This window comes from Hemitrygon akajei, chromosome 10 (genome assembly GCF_048418815.1).
Source record: "Hemitrygon akajei chromosome 10, sHemAka1.3, whole genome shotgun sequence".
Lineage (NCBI taxonomy): Eukaryota > Metazoa > Chordata > Chondrichthyes > Myliobatiformes > Dasyatidae > Hemitrygon > Hemitrygon akajei.
In genome coordinates this window covers 110,957,576-110,975,019 of record NC_133133.1, presented here as the reverse complement: position 1 = coordinate 110,975,019, position 17,444 = coordinate 110,957,576, and the positions used below count along the sequence as shown (strand labels likewise).

Genomic DNA, 17,444 nt, shown 5'->3' with positions numbered 1-17,444 from the left:
CACTTTGTCCTCAAATTTACCTGGGCCATTTCCAACACCTCCCTCGCCTTTCTCAATATTTTTGTCTCTACCTCTGCAGACAGCTTATCTATTGATGTCTATTATAAACTTACAAATTCTCACAGCTACCTTGACTATTCCTCTTCCAACCCCGTTACTTGTAAAAATGCCAACCGCCCCCCCCCCCCTCCCAATTCCTCCATCTCCACCACATCAGCTCTCAGGATGAGGCTTATTCATTCTAGAACAAAGGAGATGTCCTCCTTTTTCAAAGAAATTGGCTTCCCTTCCTCTACCATCAATGCTGCCCTCAACTGCATCTCTTCCATTTCATGAATGTCTGCTCTCACCCCATCCTCCCACCATCCTACCAGGGGTAGGGTTCCTCTTGTCCTCACCTACCACCCCAACAGCCCCTACATACAGCACACAATTCTCTGGAACTTCTGCCACCTCCAACGGAATCCCACCACCAAGCACAACTTTCCCTCCCACTCCAACTTTCTGTTTCCCGCAGGGATTGCTCCCTACATGACTCCCTTGTCCATTCGTCCGTCCCCACTGATCTCCCTCCTGGCACTTAAGCTTGCAAGTAGAACAAGTGCTAAACCTACCCCTATACCTCCTCCCTCACTACCATTCAGAGCCCTAAACAGTACTTCCAGGTAAGGCGGCACTTCACCTGTGAGTCTGTTGCGGTCATATACTGTGTCTGGTGCTCCCAGGTACGATAGAGATCCGACGTAGATTGGGAGATTGTTTCACCGAGCACCTACACCGTCTGCCAGAAAAAGCAGGATCTCCCAGTGGCTACCCATTTTAATTCCACTTCCCATTCTGATATGTCAATCCATGGCCTCCTCTACTGCTGTAATGAGGCCACACTCAGGTTGAAGGAACAACACCTTATCTTCCAATCTGATGGCATGAACATCAATTTCTTGAACTTTCAGTAATGCCTCCCCCCCACCCTCCTTCACCATTCCCCATCCTCATTCCCCTCTCTCACCTTATCTCCTTGCCTGCCCAGCAACTCCCTCTGGTTCTCCCCCCCCCTTTTCTTTCTTCCATGGCCTTCTGTCCTCTCCTATTAGATTCCCCCTTCTCCAGCTCTGTACCTCTTTCACCAATTTCCCAGCTCTTTACTTCACCCCTCCAAGTTTCATCTAGCACCCTGTGTGTGTCTCTCTCCTCTGCCCCCACCTTTTAAATCTACTCATGTTTTTTCTTGAGTCCTGCTGAAGGGTCTCAGCCTGAAACGTCGACTGTACTCTTTTCCATAGATGCTGCCTGGCCTGCTGAGTTCCTCCAGCATTTTGTGTGTGCTGTTCTCATGTTACCTGACAGTTACTAACTCCGTAAAGCAATATCAACAATAAATGCTGTCAGTATGCATTCTGACTGCTAACTCCATGTTAACTCAGTTTTACTGTCTTTTTCTTCAAAATAAGGAACTGGAATCCATACAAAGTTCTAAACTGCCAAGGGGAGTCTTTCCTTTCGGGGTTTGTGTACTCAGAAATAAAGATATAACTACACTTCAAATCAACACCATGCTAACTAAAGTACATCCAAAGAACTCTTCTTATTTAAAAGTCTAAAAAGAGATTAAATTTTAACTCTCAGTGGTTTGTGACATTCAGAATCACATACCTCAATATGCATCAACATTTGGGTCTAGTGTAAAATTTATGAGCTTGGTCACTGTGTGGAGTTTGCAAGATTTTCCAACATTGAGCTGGGTTTCCTTTGAATGTTCCAGTCTCTTCCCATACCCCAAAATCATGCTGTTAGATTAACTGACTAGAGTAAGACTCGCAGGAGAGTCAGGGGTTTTTGCAAGAGTGAAAAGGTTACAGGGAAGTAAGTGGGAGAATATAACTGGGGAGAATGCTCTGAAAGTCAGCATAAATTAAGTGGGCCAAATGGGCTCATTCTAAGTAATAAGAAAATATGAAATGGCTACAGACTCTCTTTTAAGATGGTCCATTGAAAGCACTGAAGTGCTATTAATGCCCAGAGAAGATTTGCAAATGCTTACTTATTAAAAGATAAATCTAGTAAATTTTGTTCCATGAAAACACAAGGAGGAAATCATCAACAAAATGACACTATGGTAGTGAGACCCTGAACAATTCAATATCGTTCAACACTGCAATCAAGGTGGTGGTCCTCATTCATTTGAAACAATACATGCAATATAATTGTATTTCTAGACATTGGCTTTTATCTATTGAATAAAGTTAATTAGAATAATAATGATGCAAAAGTACAAGATGAGAAAAGCACACAACTAAGTTATGGAAGCTTCAGCTTCACTCAGATTTTCTTCACTATTGGAAGAGATCTGAGCAAGAATTAGAGTGGAAGTCGCAGTGTGAAGCAGAAACTGGATATGCTAAAGGAGTAAAATCACCTACCTGATTTCAAGTCAATTCTTTATAAGAGAACCCTGTATCACACCCAGATCCTTTTGGTATAGCAATTTCGTAATTGCTCCCTTTGATGCGACAATCTTTTGTTAACGCCTCCCAGTAGCCATTCTGCCTGATCAGTGACTATTAGCAAACTATTTGAATATGAAGGCATTGAACATCAAGCATAATAACTTTCCATGTTTTTGCACTCTCCAGCTTCAGCTAGATAAGTATGTAGATGAAGATGACCATGGAACAATAACATAGCCTTGTATCTTGAGTCTTCCTGCCATTTTTAGGTTTGCATTATAAATTATAATAAATTTATCAACTGATCATCTCTTTAAAATGCCTTTTAACTGATAACATCATGACCTATTTTACTTGCTGGAATTTAGAAGGATGGGGCGGGGGATCTCACTGAAACCTTTCAAATGTTGAAAGGCCTAGACAGAGTAGATGTGGAAAGGATGTTTCCCATGGTGGGAGAGTCTAGGACAAGAGGGCACAGTCTCAGGATGGAAGGGCTTCCATTCAAAACAGACGTGGAGGAATTTCTTTGGCCAAAGGGTGGTGAATTTGTTGCCATGTGGAGCTGTGGAGGCCAGGTTGTAGGGTATACTTAAGGCAGAAATTGATAGGTTCTTGATTGGACATGGCATCAAAGGTTACGGGGAGAAGGCCGAAAAATGAGGTTGAGGAGAACAAAAAAAGGATCAACCATGATTAAATGGCACAGCAGACTCAATAAGCCAAATGACCTAATTCTGCTCCTATGTCTTATGGTCTTATTTCCCTTATTTCACATAATGCCGAGAACAAAGTTTTATTCAAGTCATAACTCAGATTAACTTTGCATAAATTTAGTGTTGTCTAGGAGATAGATGCCTGAAAAACTGCATAAGTATCTCAAACTATTTGATGTGTAATGTAGCGATGTGCTACACACAGCGCTGAAATAACGACACGCAGTCAGTAAGTCATTTGGAGACTAGTTTATTCAAATTTCGCGGTGCTGGCATTTAATCCCTAGCGCCCGCCCTCTCCGGGCGGAAATAACGTCAGAGGTGCATTACCAAAGTCTCCCCCTGCGCACTGGCTATTTGTGAGCCTGTTGGCCTGCGCAGAAAGTGGGTCGCCACATAACCCCACCTCCCCCCCAGAACCGGCAATACACCCCCCCCCCAATGTCCACAGTCTGGATCAGCCTCTGTTTGGGAGGTCTGCCTCTGCGCCGCAGTGCCTGAACCTCGACCAGCTGCGCCAAGTCCACATGGGCTGGTTTGAGTCAGTCCACCGTGAAAACCTCCTCTCTCCCCCCAATGTCCAGAACGTATGTGGACCCCTTGTTGTTGATCACCTTGAACGGCCCCTCGTACGGCCGCTGTAGCGGTGCCCGGTGTCTGCCCCTTTGTACAAACACAAACTTACAGTCCTGCAGGTCTTTGGGTACATGGGTCGGGGTCCGTCTGTGCTGTGAAGTTGGTACGGGGGCCAGGTTGGCGAGCCTTTCGCGGAATCTGTCCAGAACTGCTGAGGGTTCTTCCTCTTGCCCCCTTGGGGCTGATATGAACTCTCCTGGGACAGCCAGGGGCGCGCTATACACCAACTCGGCCCACGAGGCGTGCAGATCCTCTTTGGGCGCTGTGCGAATTCCAAGCAGGACCCAGGGAAGCTCATCCACCCAGTTAGGTCCTCTCAGGTGGGCCATGAGAGCTGACTTCAAGTGTCGGTGGAATCGTTCCACCAGTACATTCGACTGTGGGTGGTAGGCAGTTGTGTGGTGTAGTTGCGTTCCCAACAGGCTGGCCACAGCCGACCACAGGCTGGAGGTGAACTGGGCGCCTCTGTCGAAGGTCATGTGGGCCGGTACCCCGAAGTGTGCTACCCAGGTTGCAATCAGTGCTCGGGCGCAGGAATCAGCAGATGTGTTGGTGAGCGGGACCGCCTCTGGCCACCTCGTGAACCGGTCTACCATAGTTAGGAGGTACCGCGCTCCTTGGGACACTGGTAGGGGGCCCATGATATCCACATGAATGTGGTCAAACCTCCGGTGGGTAGGTTCGAACTGCTGGGGCTTTAGTGTGCCGCTGCACCTTGGCTGTTTGGCACTGTGTGCACGTTCTGGCCCATTCACTGACCTGCTTGTGAAGTCTGTGCCACGTGAACTTGCTGGAGACCAGCCGGACGGTTGTCCTGATAGATGACTCCATGTATGGAGTCGAAAACTTGCTGCCTCCAGGATGCCAGGACGATGGGGCGAGGTTGGCCGGTAGCCACGTCGCACAGGAGGGTCCTCTCACCTGGGCCTATGACAAAGTCCTGCAGCTGTAAACCCGAGACTGCGGTCCTGTAGCTGGGCATCTCGTCGTCTGCCTGCTGCGCCTCCGCCAATGCTGCATAGTCCACCCCCAGGGACAGGGCCTGGACAGCTGGTCTGGAGAGTGCGTCCACCACGACGTTGTCCTTTCCTGAGACATGCTGGATGTCCATCGTGTACTCGGAGATGTAGGACAGATGTCACTGCTGGCGAGCTGACCAGGGATCGGACACCTTCGTGAACGCGAAGATCAACGGTTCGTGGTCCGTGAACAGTCTGCCTTCTAAGAAATACCTGAAATGCCAGCTTGCCAGATACAGTGCCAACAGCTCTCAGTTAAAAGCACTGTACTTGAGTTCGGGCGGTCGTAGGTGCTTGCTGAAGAACTCCAGGGGTTGCCAGCACCCCTCGATGAGCTGCTCCAGCACCCCACCGACTGCTGTGTCGGATGCGTCCACCGCGAGTGCGGTCGGAACGTCCGTTCTGGGGTGCACCAGCATCGCGGCATCTGTCAAAGCTTCCTTGGCTTAAACGAAAGTGGCCGCGGCCTCCTCGTCCCAAGTAATGTCCTTCCCTTTACCCGACATCAGGGTGTACAAAGGGCGCATGATACGGGCTGCTGAGGGGAGGAAACGGTGGTAGAAGTTCACCATACCAACGAACTCCTGTAGGCCTTTGACCGTGTTGGGCCGGGCAAAGTGGCGGATCGCATCTACCTTGGCGGGCAGAGTTGTTGCCCTGTCTTTGGTAATCCTGTGGCCCAGGAAGTCGATGGTATTGAGACCAAACTGGCATTTGGCTGGGTTGATCATGAGGCCGAAATCACTCAGGCTGGAGTAGAGCTGGCGGACGTGGGACAGATGCTCCTGACGACAACTGCTGGCTATAAGGATGTCGTCCAAATAGATGAACGCAAAGTCCAGGTCGCGTCCCACCGCATCCATTAGCCGCTGGAACATCTGTGCGGCATTCTTCAGGCCGAACGGTATTCGGAGGAACTCGAACAGGCCGAACGGGGTGATGAGTGCTGTTTTGGGGATGTCTTCAGGTGCACCGGGATTTGATGGTATCCCCGTACGAGGTCTACTTTGGAAAAGATTCTTGCCCCATGCAGGTTTGCTGCAAAGTCCTGTATGTGCGGCACGGGGTAGCAGTCTGGAGTGGTAGCCTCGTTCAGTCTGCGGTAGTCGCCGCATGGTCTCCAACCCCTGGCTGCTTTGGGCACCATGTGCAGGGGGGAGGCCCATGGGCTGTCAGACCTCTGTACGATCCCCAATTCTTCCATCCTCTTGAACTCCTCCTTCACCAGGCGGAGCTTTTCCGGGGGGAGCCTTCGTGCGCGGGTGTGGAGGGGTGATCCCTGGGTCGGAATGTGGTGCTGTACCCCGTGTCTGGGCATGGGCTGCTGTGAACTGCGGTGCCAGAATCGATGGAAAGTCCGCCAGGATTCTGGTGAATTCGTTGTCCGACAGTGTAATGGAGTCCAGGTGTGGGGCTGGCAACTTGGCTTCACCCAGGGAGAACACCTGGAAAGTCTTGGCATGTACCAGTCTTTTCCCTTTCAAGTCGACTAGCAGGCTGTGAGCTCGCAAGAAGTCCGCCCCCAGGAGTGGCTGGGCCACAGCGGCCAGTGTGAAGTCCCACGTGAACCGGCTGGCGCCGAACTGCAGCTGCACTGTGCGGGTGCCGTAGGTCCGTATCGTGCTGCCGTTTGTGGCCCTCAGGGTGGGTCCTGGCTTCCTGTTGCGGGTGTCGTACCCCGTCGGGGGCAAGACGCAGATCTCCGCTCCGGTGTCGACCAAGAAACGGCGTCCTGACTGTTTGTCCCAGACGTACAAGAGGTTGTCCTGGTGGCCAGCCGCCACAGTCATTAGCGGCTGCTGGCCCTGGCCCTGGCCCTTGCAGGGCAGGCGACAACGGCAGGCTTTGTGCCCCACCGCCGGTGGTAGAAACACCACTGTTCACTGGCCTCCTCGCTCCTGCCTCTGTGTTGTGTGTGCCCCCCCGCCAGGCCTGGTCTGGTCTGCTGTTGGGCGCGTGGCCTGGTAATCTGACAGACGGACGCCACGCTCTCCCTCTTGGCTTTCCACAGCACGTCTGCCCGGGCTGCCACCTTCCGGGGGGGGGGGGGGGGTCGCTGAAATCTGCGTCGGCCAGCAGCAGATGTATGTCCTCGGGCAGTCACTCTAGGAATGCTTGCTCGAACATGAGGCAGGGCTTGTGTCCGTCAGCCAGGGCCAGCATCTTGTTCATCAATGCTGACGGCAGTCTGTCTCCCAAACCGTCCAGGTGAAGCAGGCGGGCACCTCGCTCACACCGTGAGAGACCAAAGGTCCCAATGAGCAGTGCTTTGAATGTTTCATATTTGCCCTCTTCCGGGGGCGACTGTATGAAATCTGCAACCTGGGCGCATTCTCCTGGTCAAGGGCGCTCACCACGTGGTAGTAACGCGTGGAATCAGAGGATATCTGCCGAATCTGGAACTGGGCTTCTGCTTGGCTAAACCACACGCATGGTCGCAGCGTCCAGAAAGTCGGCAGTTTTAGCGAAACTGCGTGAACAGATGAAGAGTCGGTCATCTTTGGTTCAAATCCCGTTTGGACCGTCAGGGTCACCAATGTAGCGATGTACTACACACAGCGTTGAAATAGCGACACACAGTCGGTAAGTCGTTTCAAGACTAGTTTATTCAAACTTCGCGGCGCTGGCATTTAATCCCTAGCGCCCGCCCTCTCCGGGCAGAAATGACATCAAGAGATGCATTACCAAAGTCTCCCCCCGCGCGCTGGCTATTTGTGAGCCGGTTCGCCTGCGCAGAAAGTGGGTCGCCACAGTAACATAATACTAATACAAGAGGAAGATAATAAAGCTGACATTATTTACAATGTGACATAGAGATAGGGTAAATACTGAACATCTTTGTTCTACCTCAGTTTATTGAAGTGCTTCACTTTCTCTTAAATACCTTTGTAATTTTCACAATCACGTTTGAAACTTATGCACAACTCTCAACTTCAGTTCTGCCTTCTTGTGCATGCATCCACTAATCCTCCTCTGGCAGGTTAACTTTAGGTGCTGAGACTACTCAATAGGCAATTCCTCTCCAAAAGGCAGCTTAAAACTCATCTTTCTAGTCAAGTGTTTAGTTGCCCCTTGAAAATCTCCATTGGTTCAACATTCAATCACAAATGAGAGAAAATCTATAGATGTTGGAAATCCAAGCCCCACACACCAAATGCTGGAGGAACTCAACAGGCCAGGCAGCATCTATGGAAAAGAGTAAACAGTTGACGTTTCCGGCCGAGACCCTTCATCACAACTGGAGGAAAAAAGACAGGAAATCAGAGTAAGAAGGTGGGGGGGGGGGGGGGGGGGGGGAAAGGGTGAAGTAAAGAGCAGTGAAGTTGATTGGTCAGAGGGGAATGTGCAGGAGAGGGGAAGCCATTACCAGAAGTTCGAGAAATCGATATTCATGCCATCAAGTTGGAGGCTACCCAGTCGGAATACAAGTTGCTACTCCCCCAAACTGAGGGTGGCCTGATTGCGGCAGTAGAGGAGGGCATGGACTGACTTGTCGAAATGGGAATGGGAAGTAGAGTTAAAGTGGGTGGCCACTGGGAGATCTCCATTGCAATCTTTCACCTTATTTTCATCTGGTGCTCCTCTCCCTTCCTTTTCTTCCATGGCCTTCTGTACTCTCCTATCAAAATCCCCCTGCTCCAGCCCTTTATCTCTTACTCCAATCGACTTGCCAGCTCTTTACTTCATTCCTCCTCCTAGGCCAGTCTCAACTATCACCTACTACCTTCTATTTCTTCCTTCACTCCCCCCCACCCACCTTCTTACTGTGACTTCTCATCGTCGACAGTACTTTTTTCCATAGATGCTCCCTGGCCTGCTGAGTTCCTTCTGCATTTTATGTGTGTTGGTTCAACATCCACTTTGTTCTGATCAGACTGAGGAGCAATGCCTTTGAGCTATTATTCACAATCCATGTCCAAAGACACCATTTTACAAAGAGTTACAAAATCTAAGCAATTTTTTGTCATTAACTTAACCTGTTGCCCTTTTTTCCTAACAGTTCCTCTTGGTCCGTATTTTAGAGATGGAGAAAAGCAATTAACTCTTCAGCTCAATCTCCTTTCAGGGCTGCAATGGCTGAAGTTCATGCTTTAAATCAACGACTTTCCACCAAATTCGCAAAGATGAGAAAACAATATGTAAGGGGGAAAGCGACGGAGATCATCTTCTACCCACTATCAGATTCAATGTTTTTCACTGTTTTTGTTTTCAATGCCTTAAATTCAATATTATTTTGACTGCTTTGAAAGAATTTTCACCTGTAGACATATTGCTCCCTCCCATTTCAACATCTGGAGTCAACTGTGCACTTCACAAACCCTTTTTAATTTTCCTGTTTCCGTAACTACTCCTCTTTCATTTGCCACAGAAGGTTGCTTTTGTGACTGGAAGCCCGTGACCAATGATGTACTACAGATATTTGTGCCTGGACCCTTGTTGTTTGTTACACATATTAACAATCTGAATACGAACATAGGAAGTATGATTAGCAAGTTTGCTAATGACACAATTATTGATTGAGAATACATAAGGAAATTTGCAGATGCTGGAAATTCAAGCAACACACACAAAATGCTGGTGGAACACAGCAGGCCAGGCAGCATCTATAGGGAGAAGCACTGTCAACGTTTCAGGCCGAGACCCTTTGTCAGGACTAACTGTAAAGAAAGACAGTAAGAGATTTGAAAGTAGGAGGGGGAAATGCGAAATGATAGAAGACCAGAGGGGGTGGGGTGAAGCTGAGAGCCGGAAAGGTGATTGGCAAAAGGGATAGAGCTGGAGAAGGGAAAGGATCATGGGACGGGAGGCCTCGGGAGAAAGAAAGGGGGAGGGGAGCACCAGAGGGAGATGGAGAAAAGGCAGAGTGAAGGGCAGAGAGAGAGGAAAAAAGGAGGGGAGAATAAAACTAAATATATCAGTTACTTTCCCCCCTCTCCTTTTTTTTCCCCTCTCTCTGCCTGTTCTCCATCTCCCTCTGGTGCTCCCCTCCCCCTTTCTTTCTCCCGAGGCCTCCCGTCCCATGATCCTTTCCCTTTTCCAGCTCTGCATCCCTTTTGCCAATCACCTTTCTGGCTCTCAGCTTCACCCCACCCATCCGGTTTTCTCCTATCATTTCGCATTTCCCCCTCCCCTCCTACTTTCAAATCTCTTACTATCTTTCCTTTCAGTTAGTCCTGACGAAGGGTCTCAGCCCGAAACATCGACAGTGCTTCTCCCTATAGATGCTGCCTGGTCTGCTGTGTTCCACCAGCATTTTGTATTGATTGAGAATAGTCTTGTATGATATTGAATAGTGGTAAGGTGAGCAGAAACTGCCAGATAGAATTTAATTCTGATCCTTGCAAGAACTGTTTGTAAGAGTACTTCACAGACAATGAGTGATAGGGCCCTAAGGTGTATTGAAGGACTAACAGAGCCCAGTGTACAAGTACAGGGAACTCTAAAAGCTGTAACAGATATAGACCAGGTAGTGAAGATGACATTTAGCATACAGTGCTGCTAGAAAATTTGTGAACCGTGAAGAATTTTCTGTTTCTGCATAAATATGACCTAAAGTGTGATCAGATCTTCAAGTGTCCTAAAATTAGATAAAGAGAACCCAATTAAATAAACATAAAAAACGTTATACTTATTCATTTATTGAGAAAAATGATCCAATATTATGTATTTGTGGGAAAATTATGTGAATCTTTGTTTTCAGTAACTGATGTGACCCCCTTGTACAGCAATGACTTTAACCAAACGTTTCCAGTAACCGTCGGTCAGGCTGGCACATCAGCTTGGAGGAATTTTAGGCCATTCCTCCTTACAAAACTGCTTCAACACTGGGATGTTAGTGGACTTCCTTGTACAAAGTGCTTGCTTCAGGTCTTTCCACAACATTTCTATAGGATTAAGGTCAGGAGTTATTTCAGATTTCCAAATGTGTTCTGCATTATCTGTTCTAGCATCGCTTTTCCTCCCTTTCCCTGATCAACCTGAAATGTTGGCTCTGCTCCTCTCCCCACAGTTCCACCACCACTTTCAGCTTTGATTCCCTCAGAAAAGCACTGTCCAACAACCACCTTCCTTTCTGCTGGCTCTTGTCAGATATCAAACATCTCAGCCTCAGACAACACAGTAGATTTCCCAATTTCAAGAAGATAGCATCATCAGCAACTTCTTGAGGCAATAAATGCTACAACAAGTTAAAATAAAATGAATCCTGTTAAGTTGCCATTGCTTATAAAGCAGAAATATATGTGAGAAAGCTACTAGCTGTTTATAGAGGTCATGGGTACTGAAAATTGAATTGACACTGTTCAGATATTTTAGCAACAAACTTCTAAGAAATATTTTAAAACAACGAAAATGTGACAAAAAGGAAACTCACTTGTTAGTAGAAGGACCTCTTGGCCAGGTTCCATCTTCATTTTTCTGCTCTATTACCAATACCTTTCAATAAAATTAGAGTTAAATTAGGCTACTGAAAACAATGAATCCAGAAGTCAATTATATGCATATGCTTGGCAAATTGTGCATTAATCTTTATGAAGGGTAAATTATAAACATCCCAAATATTACATCTATTTTTTCCTTCTTGTCAAAAAAAGTTAGCGTAAAATCCCAATATAAGCATGGCATCTTGCAATTACTGTACATTCCTCCCATTTGTAGCTAAATTTCAACTATAGTACAACAGATTTATGTAGTAAATTTTGATTACTAATCATGGCATGGTAATTTAAAAAGGCAACCTAAAGGTAGTATATATACTTACATTAAAAAATCCCCAAATGGAAAATTAAGAATGTTTTACACCCTAGTCTAATGACTATACTTGCATATCTGATATGGAACCAGTTATATAATATAAAGCAATGCAAATGTCAAAAGTCTGCACATGTCAAAATGTGTTCACATAAACCTCCCATCGGTCCATCTGTGAAGAGATTAAATAGATAGATAGATACTTTATTCATCCCCATGGGGAAATTCAACTTTTTTCCAATGTCCCATACACTTGTAGCAAAACTAATTACATACAATACTTAACTCAGTAAAAAATATGATATGCATCTAAATCACTATCTCAAAAAGCATTAATAATAGCTTTTAAAAAGTTCTTAAGTCCTGGCGGTTGAATTGTAAAGCCTAATGGCATTGGGGAGTATTGACCTCTTCATCCTGTCTGAGGAGCATTGCATCGATAGTAACCTGTCGCTGAAACTGCTTCTCTGTCTCTGGATGGTGCTATGTAGAGGATGTTCAGAGTTTTCCATAATTGACCGTAGCCTACTCAGCGCCCTTCGCTCAGCTACCGATGTTAAACTCTCCAGTACTTTGCCCACGACAGAGCCCGCCTTCCTTACCAGCTTATTAAGACGTGAGGCGTCCCTCTTCTTAATGCTTCCTCCCCAACACGCCACCACAAAGAAGAGGGCGCTCTCCACAACTGACCTATAGAACATCTTCAGCATCTCACTACAGACATTGAATGACGCCAACCTTCTAAGGAAGTACAGTCGACTCTGTGCCTTCCTGCACAAGGCATCTGTGTTGGCAGTCCAGTCTAGCTTCTCGTCTAACTGTACTCCCAGATACTTGTAGGTCTTAACCTGCTCCACACATTCTCCATTAATGATCACTGGCTCCATATGAGGCCTAGATCTTCTAAAGTCCACCACCATCTCCTTGGTCTTGGTGATATTGAGACGCAGGTAGTTTGAGTTGCACCATATCACAAAGTCCTGTATCAGTTTCCTATACTCCTCCTCCTGTCCATTCCTGACACACCCCACTATGGCCGTGTCATCAGCGAACTTCTGCACATGGCAGGACTCCGAGTTATATTGGAAGTCTGTTGTGTACAGGGTGAACAGGACCGGAGAGAGTACGGTTCCCTGCGGCGCTCCTGACCACCGTGTCAGACCTACAGTCTCCCAACTGCACATACTGAGGTCTATCTGTCAAGTAGTCCACTATCCAATCCACCATGTGAGAGTCTACTCCCATCTCCGTTAGTTTGTGCCTTAAGATCTTGGGCTGGATGGTGTTAAAGGCACTAGAGAAGTCAAGGAATGTAATCCTCACATTCACTGGATTAACTGGGTTATATTGTTTTAGGAACATAATCCTTGAATCATCTGATATTTTTCCTGTTCTCCATTTTATTAACCACCTCATACATTTTTTCTCAATGACATTGAAGCAAACCCAATGACTCTCACAATTACTTTGAATATACTTTATCGCATTCAACTCTACAATTTCCTCCCAGTTTATGAGTTTCTTATCATTTGTATTTGTATATATCCACCAACTGGAACAAAAGCTTCTGAAATGTCTACGTTTTCTCCTTGTTAGAGTACTCAACTTACTGAATTTGTGCCGAAGTAACTATACAAAATATTAAAAACTAGTGATACTGCTTGTACCACAGCCCAGTATGGAAATATCAATGCCCTTGAATGGAAAATCCTAAAAAAAAGCAGTGCATACAGCCCAGTCCATCATGGGTAAAGCTCTCCCCAGTAGTGAGCACATCCACGCGGAGCGCTGTCACTGGAAAGCAGCATCCACCATCAAGGACCACAACCACCCAAGCCATGCTTTCTTCTCGCTGCTACCATCAGGAAGCTGCAAGAAAATTTTGTGAACCCTTTGCTATTACCTGGATTGCTGCATTACTCATAAAATGTGGTCTGATCTTCATCTAAGTCACAATAATAGATATAAACACAATCTGCCTGAACTAATAACATACAAACAACTTAACTTCTCGTCAGTACTGAGTACTCTATTTAAACAATTAGAGTCTAGGTTCAAAAAAGTATGTTAACTTCTGGGGTAATGCCTTCTACAAAAGCTATTTGGAGTCAGGTGGTCTAACCAATGGGATGAGATTGGAGACGTGGGTTGTAGAGGTATCCTGCCCTACAACAAAAGATACACTGACAGAGTCTGCTCTTTGCAAGAAAGATTTTTTTTACGCGTACCATGCCACGATCAAAATAACTTTCAGACGTACATAGGAAGAATAATTGTAGAGATGCATGAAGCTAGAAAAGGCTACAAAGGCATTTCTAAAGACCTGAGTGTTCTAAAATTCTAAAGACCAGTCCATAGCAAGAAATTGTCTACAATTGGAGGAAATTCAGTCCTGTTACTACTCTCCATTGGAATGGGCGCCCTGTAAAGATCACACCAAGAGCACAAAATGCAATGCTGAAGGAGATGAAAAAGAACCTAAGGGTAACAGCCAAAGATCTGCAGAAATCTCTCAAATTTGCAGAAGTCTCTGTTCATGTGTCCACTGTAAGAAAAACACTCAACAAGAGTGGTGTTCATGGAAGGGCACCAGGGAGGAAACCACTGCTCTTCAAAAGAAAAACATTACTGCATGTCTCAAGTTTGCAAAAGCTCACCTTCTGGAACAATGTTCTGTGGACAGATGAGACAAAAATTGAAGTTCTTTGCAAAAACGCACACCGCTACGTTTGGAGAAAATAGGGCACTGAACACCAACACCAAAACCTCATCCCAAATGTGATGCATAGTGGAAGGAGCATCATGGTTTAGGGCTGCTTTGCTGCCTCAGGACCTGGACAGCTTGCAATCATTGAGAGAACATTGAAATCAAAATTATCTTAAGACATTTTACAGGAAAATGTCAAGTTAGCGGTTCATCACTTGAAGCTTAAATGAAGTTGAATGATGCAACAAGACAATGACACAAGAGTAAATCAAGAGAATGATTTAAAAAGAAGGAAATTCATGTATTGGAATGGCCAAGTCAGAGTGCAGACCTTAACACAACTGAGATGCTGTGGCATCACTTGAAGAGGGCTGTTCATGAAAAGTATCCGAGAAATATTGATGAACTGAAACAGTTTCATATGGAGGAATGGTCTAAAATACCTCCTTGCATTGTGCAAGTCTGATCAGCAACTACAGGATATGCTTGGTTGTTCAGGTTGTTGCTGCTAAAGGAGGTTCTACTGATTATTAAATACAACGGTTCATACTTTTTCCAGCCTGGACTGTAAATGATTGTATTCAATAAAGACATGAAAAATATAATTGTTTGTGTGTGATTAGCTTAGGCAGATTGTGTTTGTCTATTGTTGTGACTTAGATGAAGATCAGATCATACTTTATGAGTAATTAATGCAGAAAACCAGGGAACTGCAAAAGGTTCACGAACTTCCTTTCTGCAACTGTACAGGAGCCATAGGAGTCACCCAACACCATTAAATTCAGGAACAGTTATTACTGCTCAACCATCGGGCTCTTGAACTAGAGAGGGTAACTTCATTCAACTATCACTCACACCGCCACTGAACTGTTTCCACAACTTATGGACTCCCTTTCAAGAACTCTTCACCTCATCTTCTCAATATTTATTGCTTATTTATTATTATTATTAATTCTATTGTGTTTCTTGGATTTAATGTGTCTGCCTGCAGAAAAAAAAATGAATTTCAGGGTTGTATATGGTGACAAATATGTAATTTGATAATGAATTTACTTTGAACTTAAAAAGCATTAAATGGAACATGAGACTTTCAACAGTATCATGAACAAATCAGATGAGCTTAGAGTGTGGATCAGTACTTGGAGCTATGATGTTGTGGCCATTACAGAGACTTGGATGGCTCAGGGGCAGGAATGGTTACTTAGAGTGCTAGGCTTTAGATGTTTCAGAAAGGACAGGGAGGGAGGCAAAAGAGGTGGGGGTGTGGCACTGCTGAGCAGAGATAGTGTCATGGCTGCAGACAAGGAGGAAGGCACAGAGGTGTTGTCTACGGAGTCTCTGTGGGTGGAAGTTAGGATCAGGAAGGGATCAATAACTCTACAGGGTGCTTTTTATAGACCACCCAATAGTAATAGGGACATCAAGGAGCAGATAGGGAGACAAATTCTGGAATAGTGCAATAAAAGGGTTGTCATGATGGGAGATCTTAATTTCACTAATATTGATAGGTATCTCCAAAGCAAGGGGCTTAGATGGGGTGGAGTTTGTTAGGTGTGTTCAGTAAGATTTCTTGACACAATATGTAGATAAGCCTACAAAAGGAGAGGCTGTATTTGATCTGGTATTGGGAAATGAACCTGGTCAGCTGTCAGGGCTCTCAGTGGGAGAGCATTTTGGAGGTAGTGATCACAGTTCTATCTCCTTTACCATAGCACTGGAGAGGGGTAGGAACAGACAAGTTAGAAAACCATTTAATTGGAGTAAGGAGAAATATGAAGCTATCAGGCAGGATCTTGGAAGCATAAATTAGGAACAGATGTTCTCAGGGAAATGTACGGCAGAAATGTGGCAAATGTTCAGGAGATATTTGCGTGGCATTCTGAATAGGTACATTCCAATGAGACAGGGAAAGGGCAGTAGGGTACAAGAACCATGGTGTACAAAGGCTGTTGAAAATCTAGTCAAGAAGAAAAGCTTACAAGAGGTTCAAAAAAACTAGGTAGAGATCTAGAAAATTATACGGCTAGCAGGAAGGAGCTTAAGAATGAAATTAGGAGAGCAAGAAGGGGCCATGAGAAGGTCTTGGCGAGTAGGATTAAGGAAAACTCCAAGTATGTGAAGAGCAAGAGGATAAGATGCGAGAGAATAGGACCAATCAAGTGTGACAGTGGAAAAGTGTGTATGGAACCGGAGGAGGTAGCAGAGGTACTTAATGAATACTTCGCTTCAGTATTCACGATGGAAATGGACCTTGGCAATTGCAGGGATGACTTACAGCTGACTGAAAAGCTTGAGCATATAGATATTAAGAAAGTGGATGAGCTGGAGTTTTTGCCAAGTCGGATACGTCACTGGGACCAGACAAGATATACCCCAGACTGTGGGAGGCGAGGGAGGAGATTGCTGAGCCTCTGGCAATGAACTTTGCATCAATGGAGACAGGAGAGGTTCCAGAGGAGGGTTGCAGATGTTGTTCCCTTATTCAAGAAAGAGAGTAGAGATGGCCCAGGAAATCATAGACCAGTGAGTCTTACTTCAGTCGTTGGTAAGCTGATGGAGAAGATCCTGAGAGGCAGGGTTTATGAACATTTGAAGAGGTAAAATATGATTAGGAATAGTCAGCATGGCTTTATCAAAGCCAGGCCATGCCTTTCAAGCCTGATTGAATTTTTTGAGGATGTGACACACATTGAAGGAAGAGCAGTAGATGTAGTGTATATGGATTTCAGCAAGGCATTTGATAAGGTACCTGATGCAAGGCTTATTGAGAAAGTAAGGTGGCATGGGATTTAAGGGGACCTTGCTTTGTGGATCCAGAATTGGCTTGCCCACAGAAGATAAAGAGTGGTTGTAAATGGGTCATATTCTGCATGGAGATTGGTGACCAGTGTTGTGCCTCACGGAGCTGTTCTGGGACCCCTACTCTTCGTGATTTTTATAAATGACCTGGATGAGGAAGTGGAAGGATGGGTTAGTAAATATGCTGATAACACAAAGGTTGGGGGTGTTGTGAATAGTGTGGGGGCTGTCAGAGGTTACAGCAAGACATTGATGCAAAACTAGGCTGAGAAGAGGCAGATAGAGTTCAACCCAGGTAAGTGTGAGGTGGTTCATTTTGGTAGGTCAAATATGATGGCAGAATATAGTATAAATGGTAAGACTCTTGGCA

At 45.6% G+C, this 17,444-nt stretch overlaps 1 protein-coding gene across 3 annotated transcripts in view; it reads right to left on the bottom strand.

Moving 5' to 3' along the window:
• LOC140734572 (ubiquitin carboxyl-terminal hydrolase 15-like) overlaps positions 1-17,444 on the bottom strand; it is a 108,104-nt gene that overhangs the window by 73,240 nt on the left and 17,420 nt on the right. For all 3 annotated transcript variants that reach the window (XM_073058728.1, XM_073058729.1, XM_073058730.1), the window contains one exon: positions 11,192-11,253. In XM_073058728.1, the coding sequence (XP_072914829.1) occupies positions 11,192-11,253 (62 nt within the window). The remainder of the gene's footprint in view (positions 1-11,191; positions 11,254-17,444) is intronic.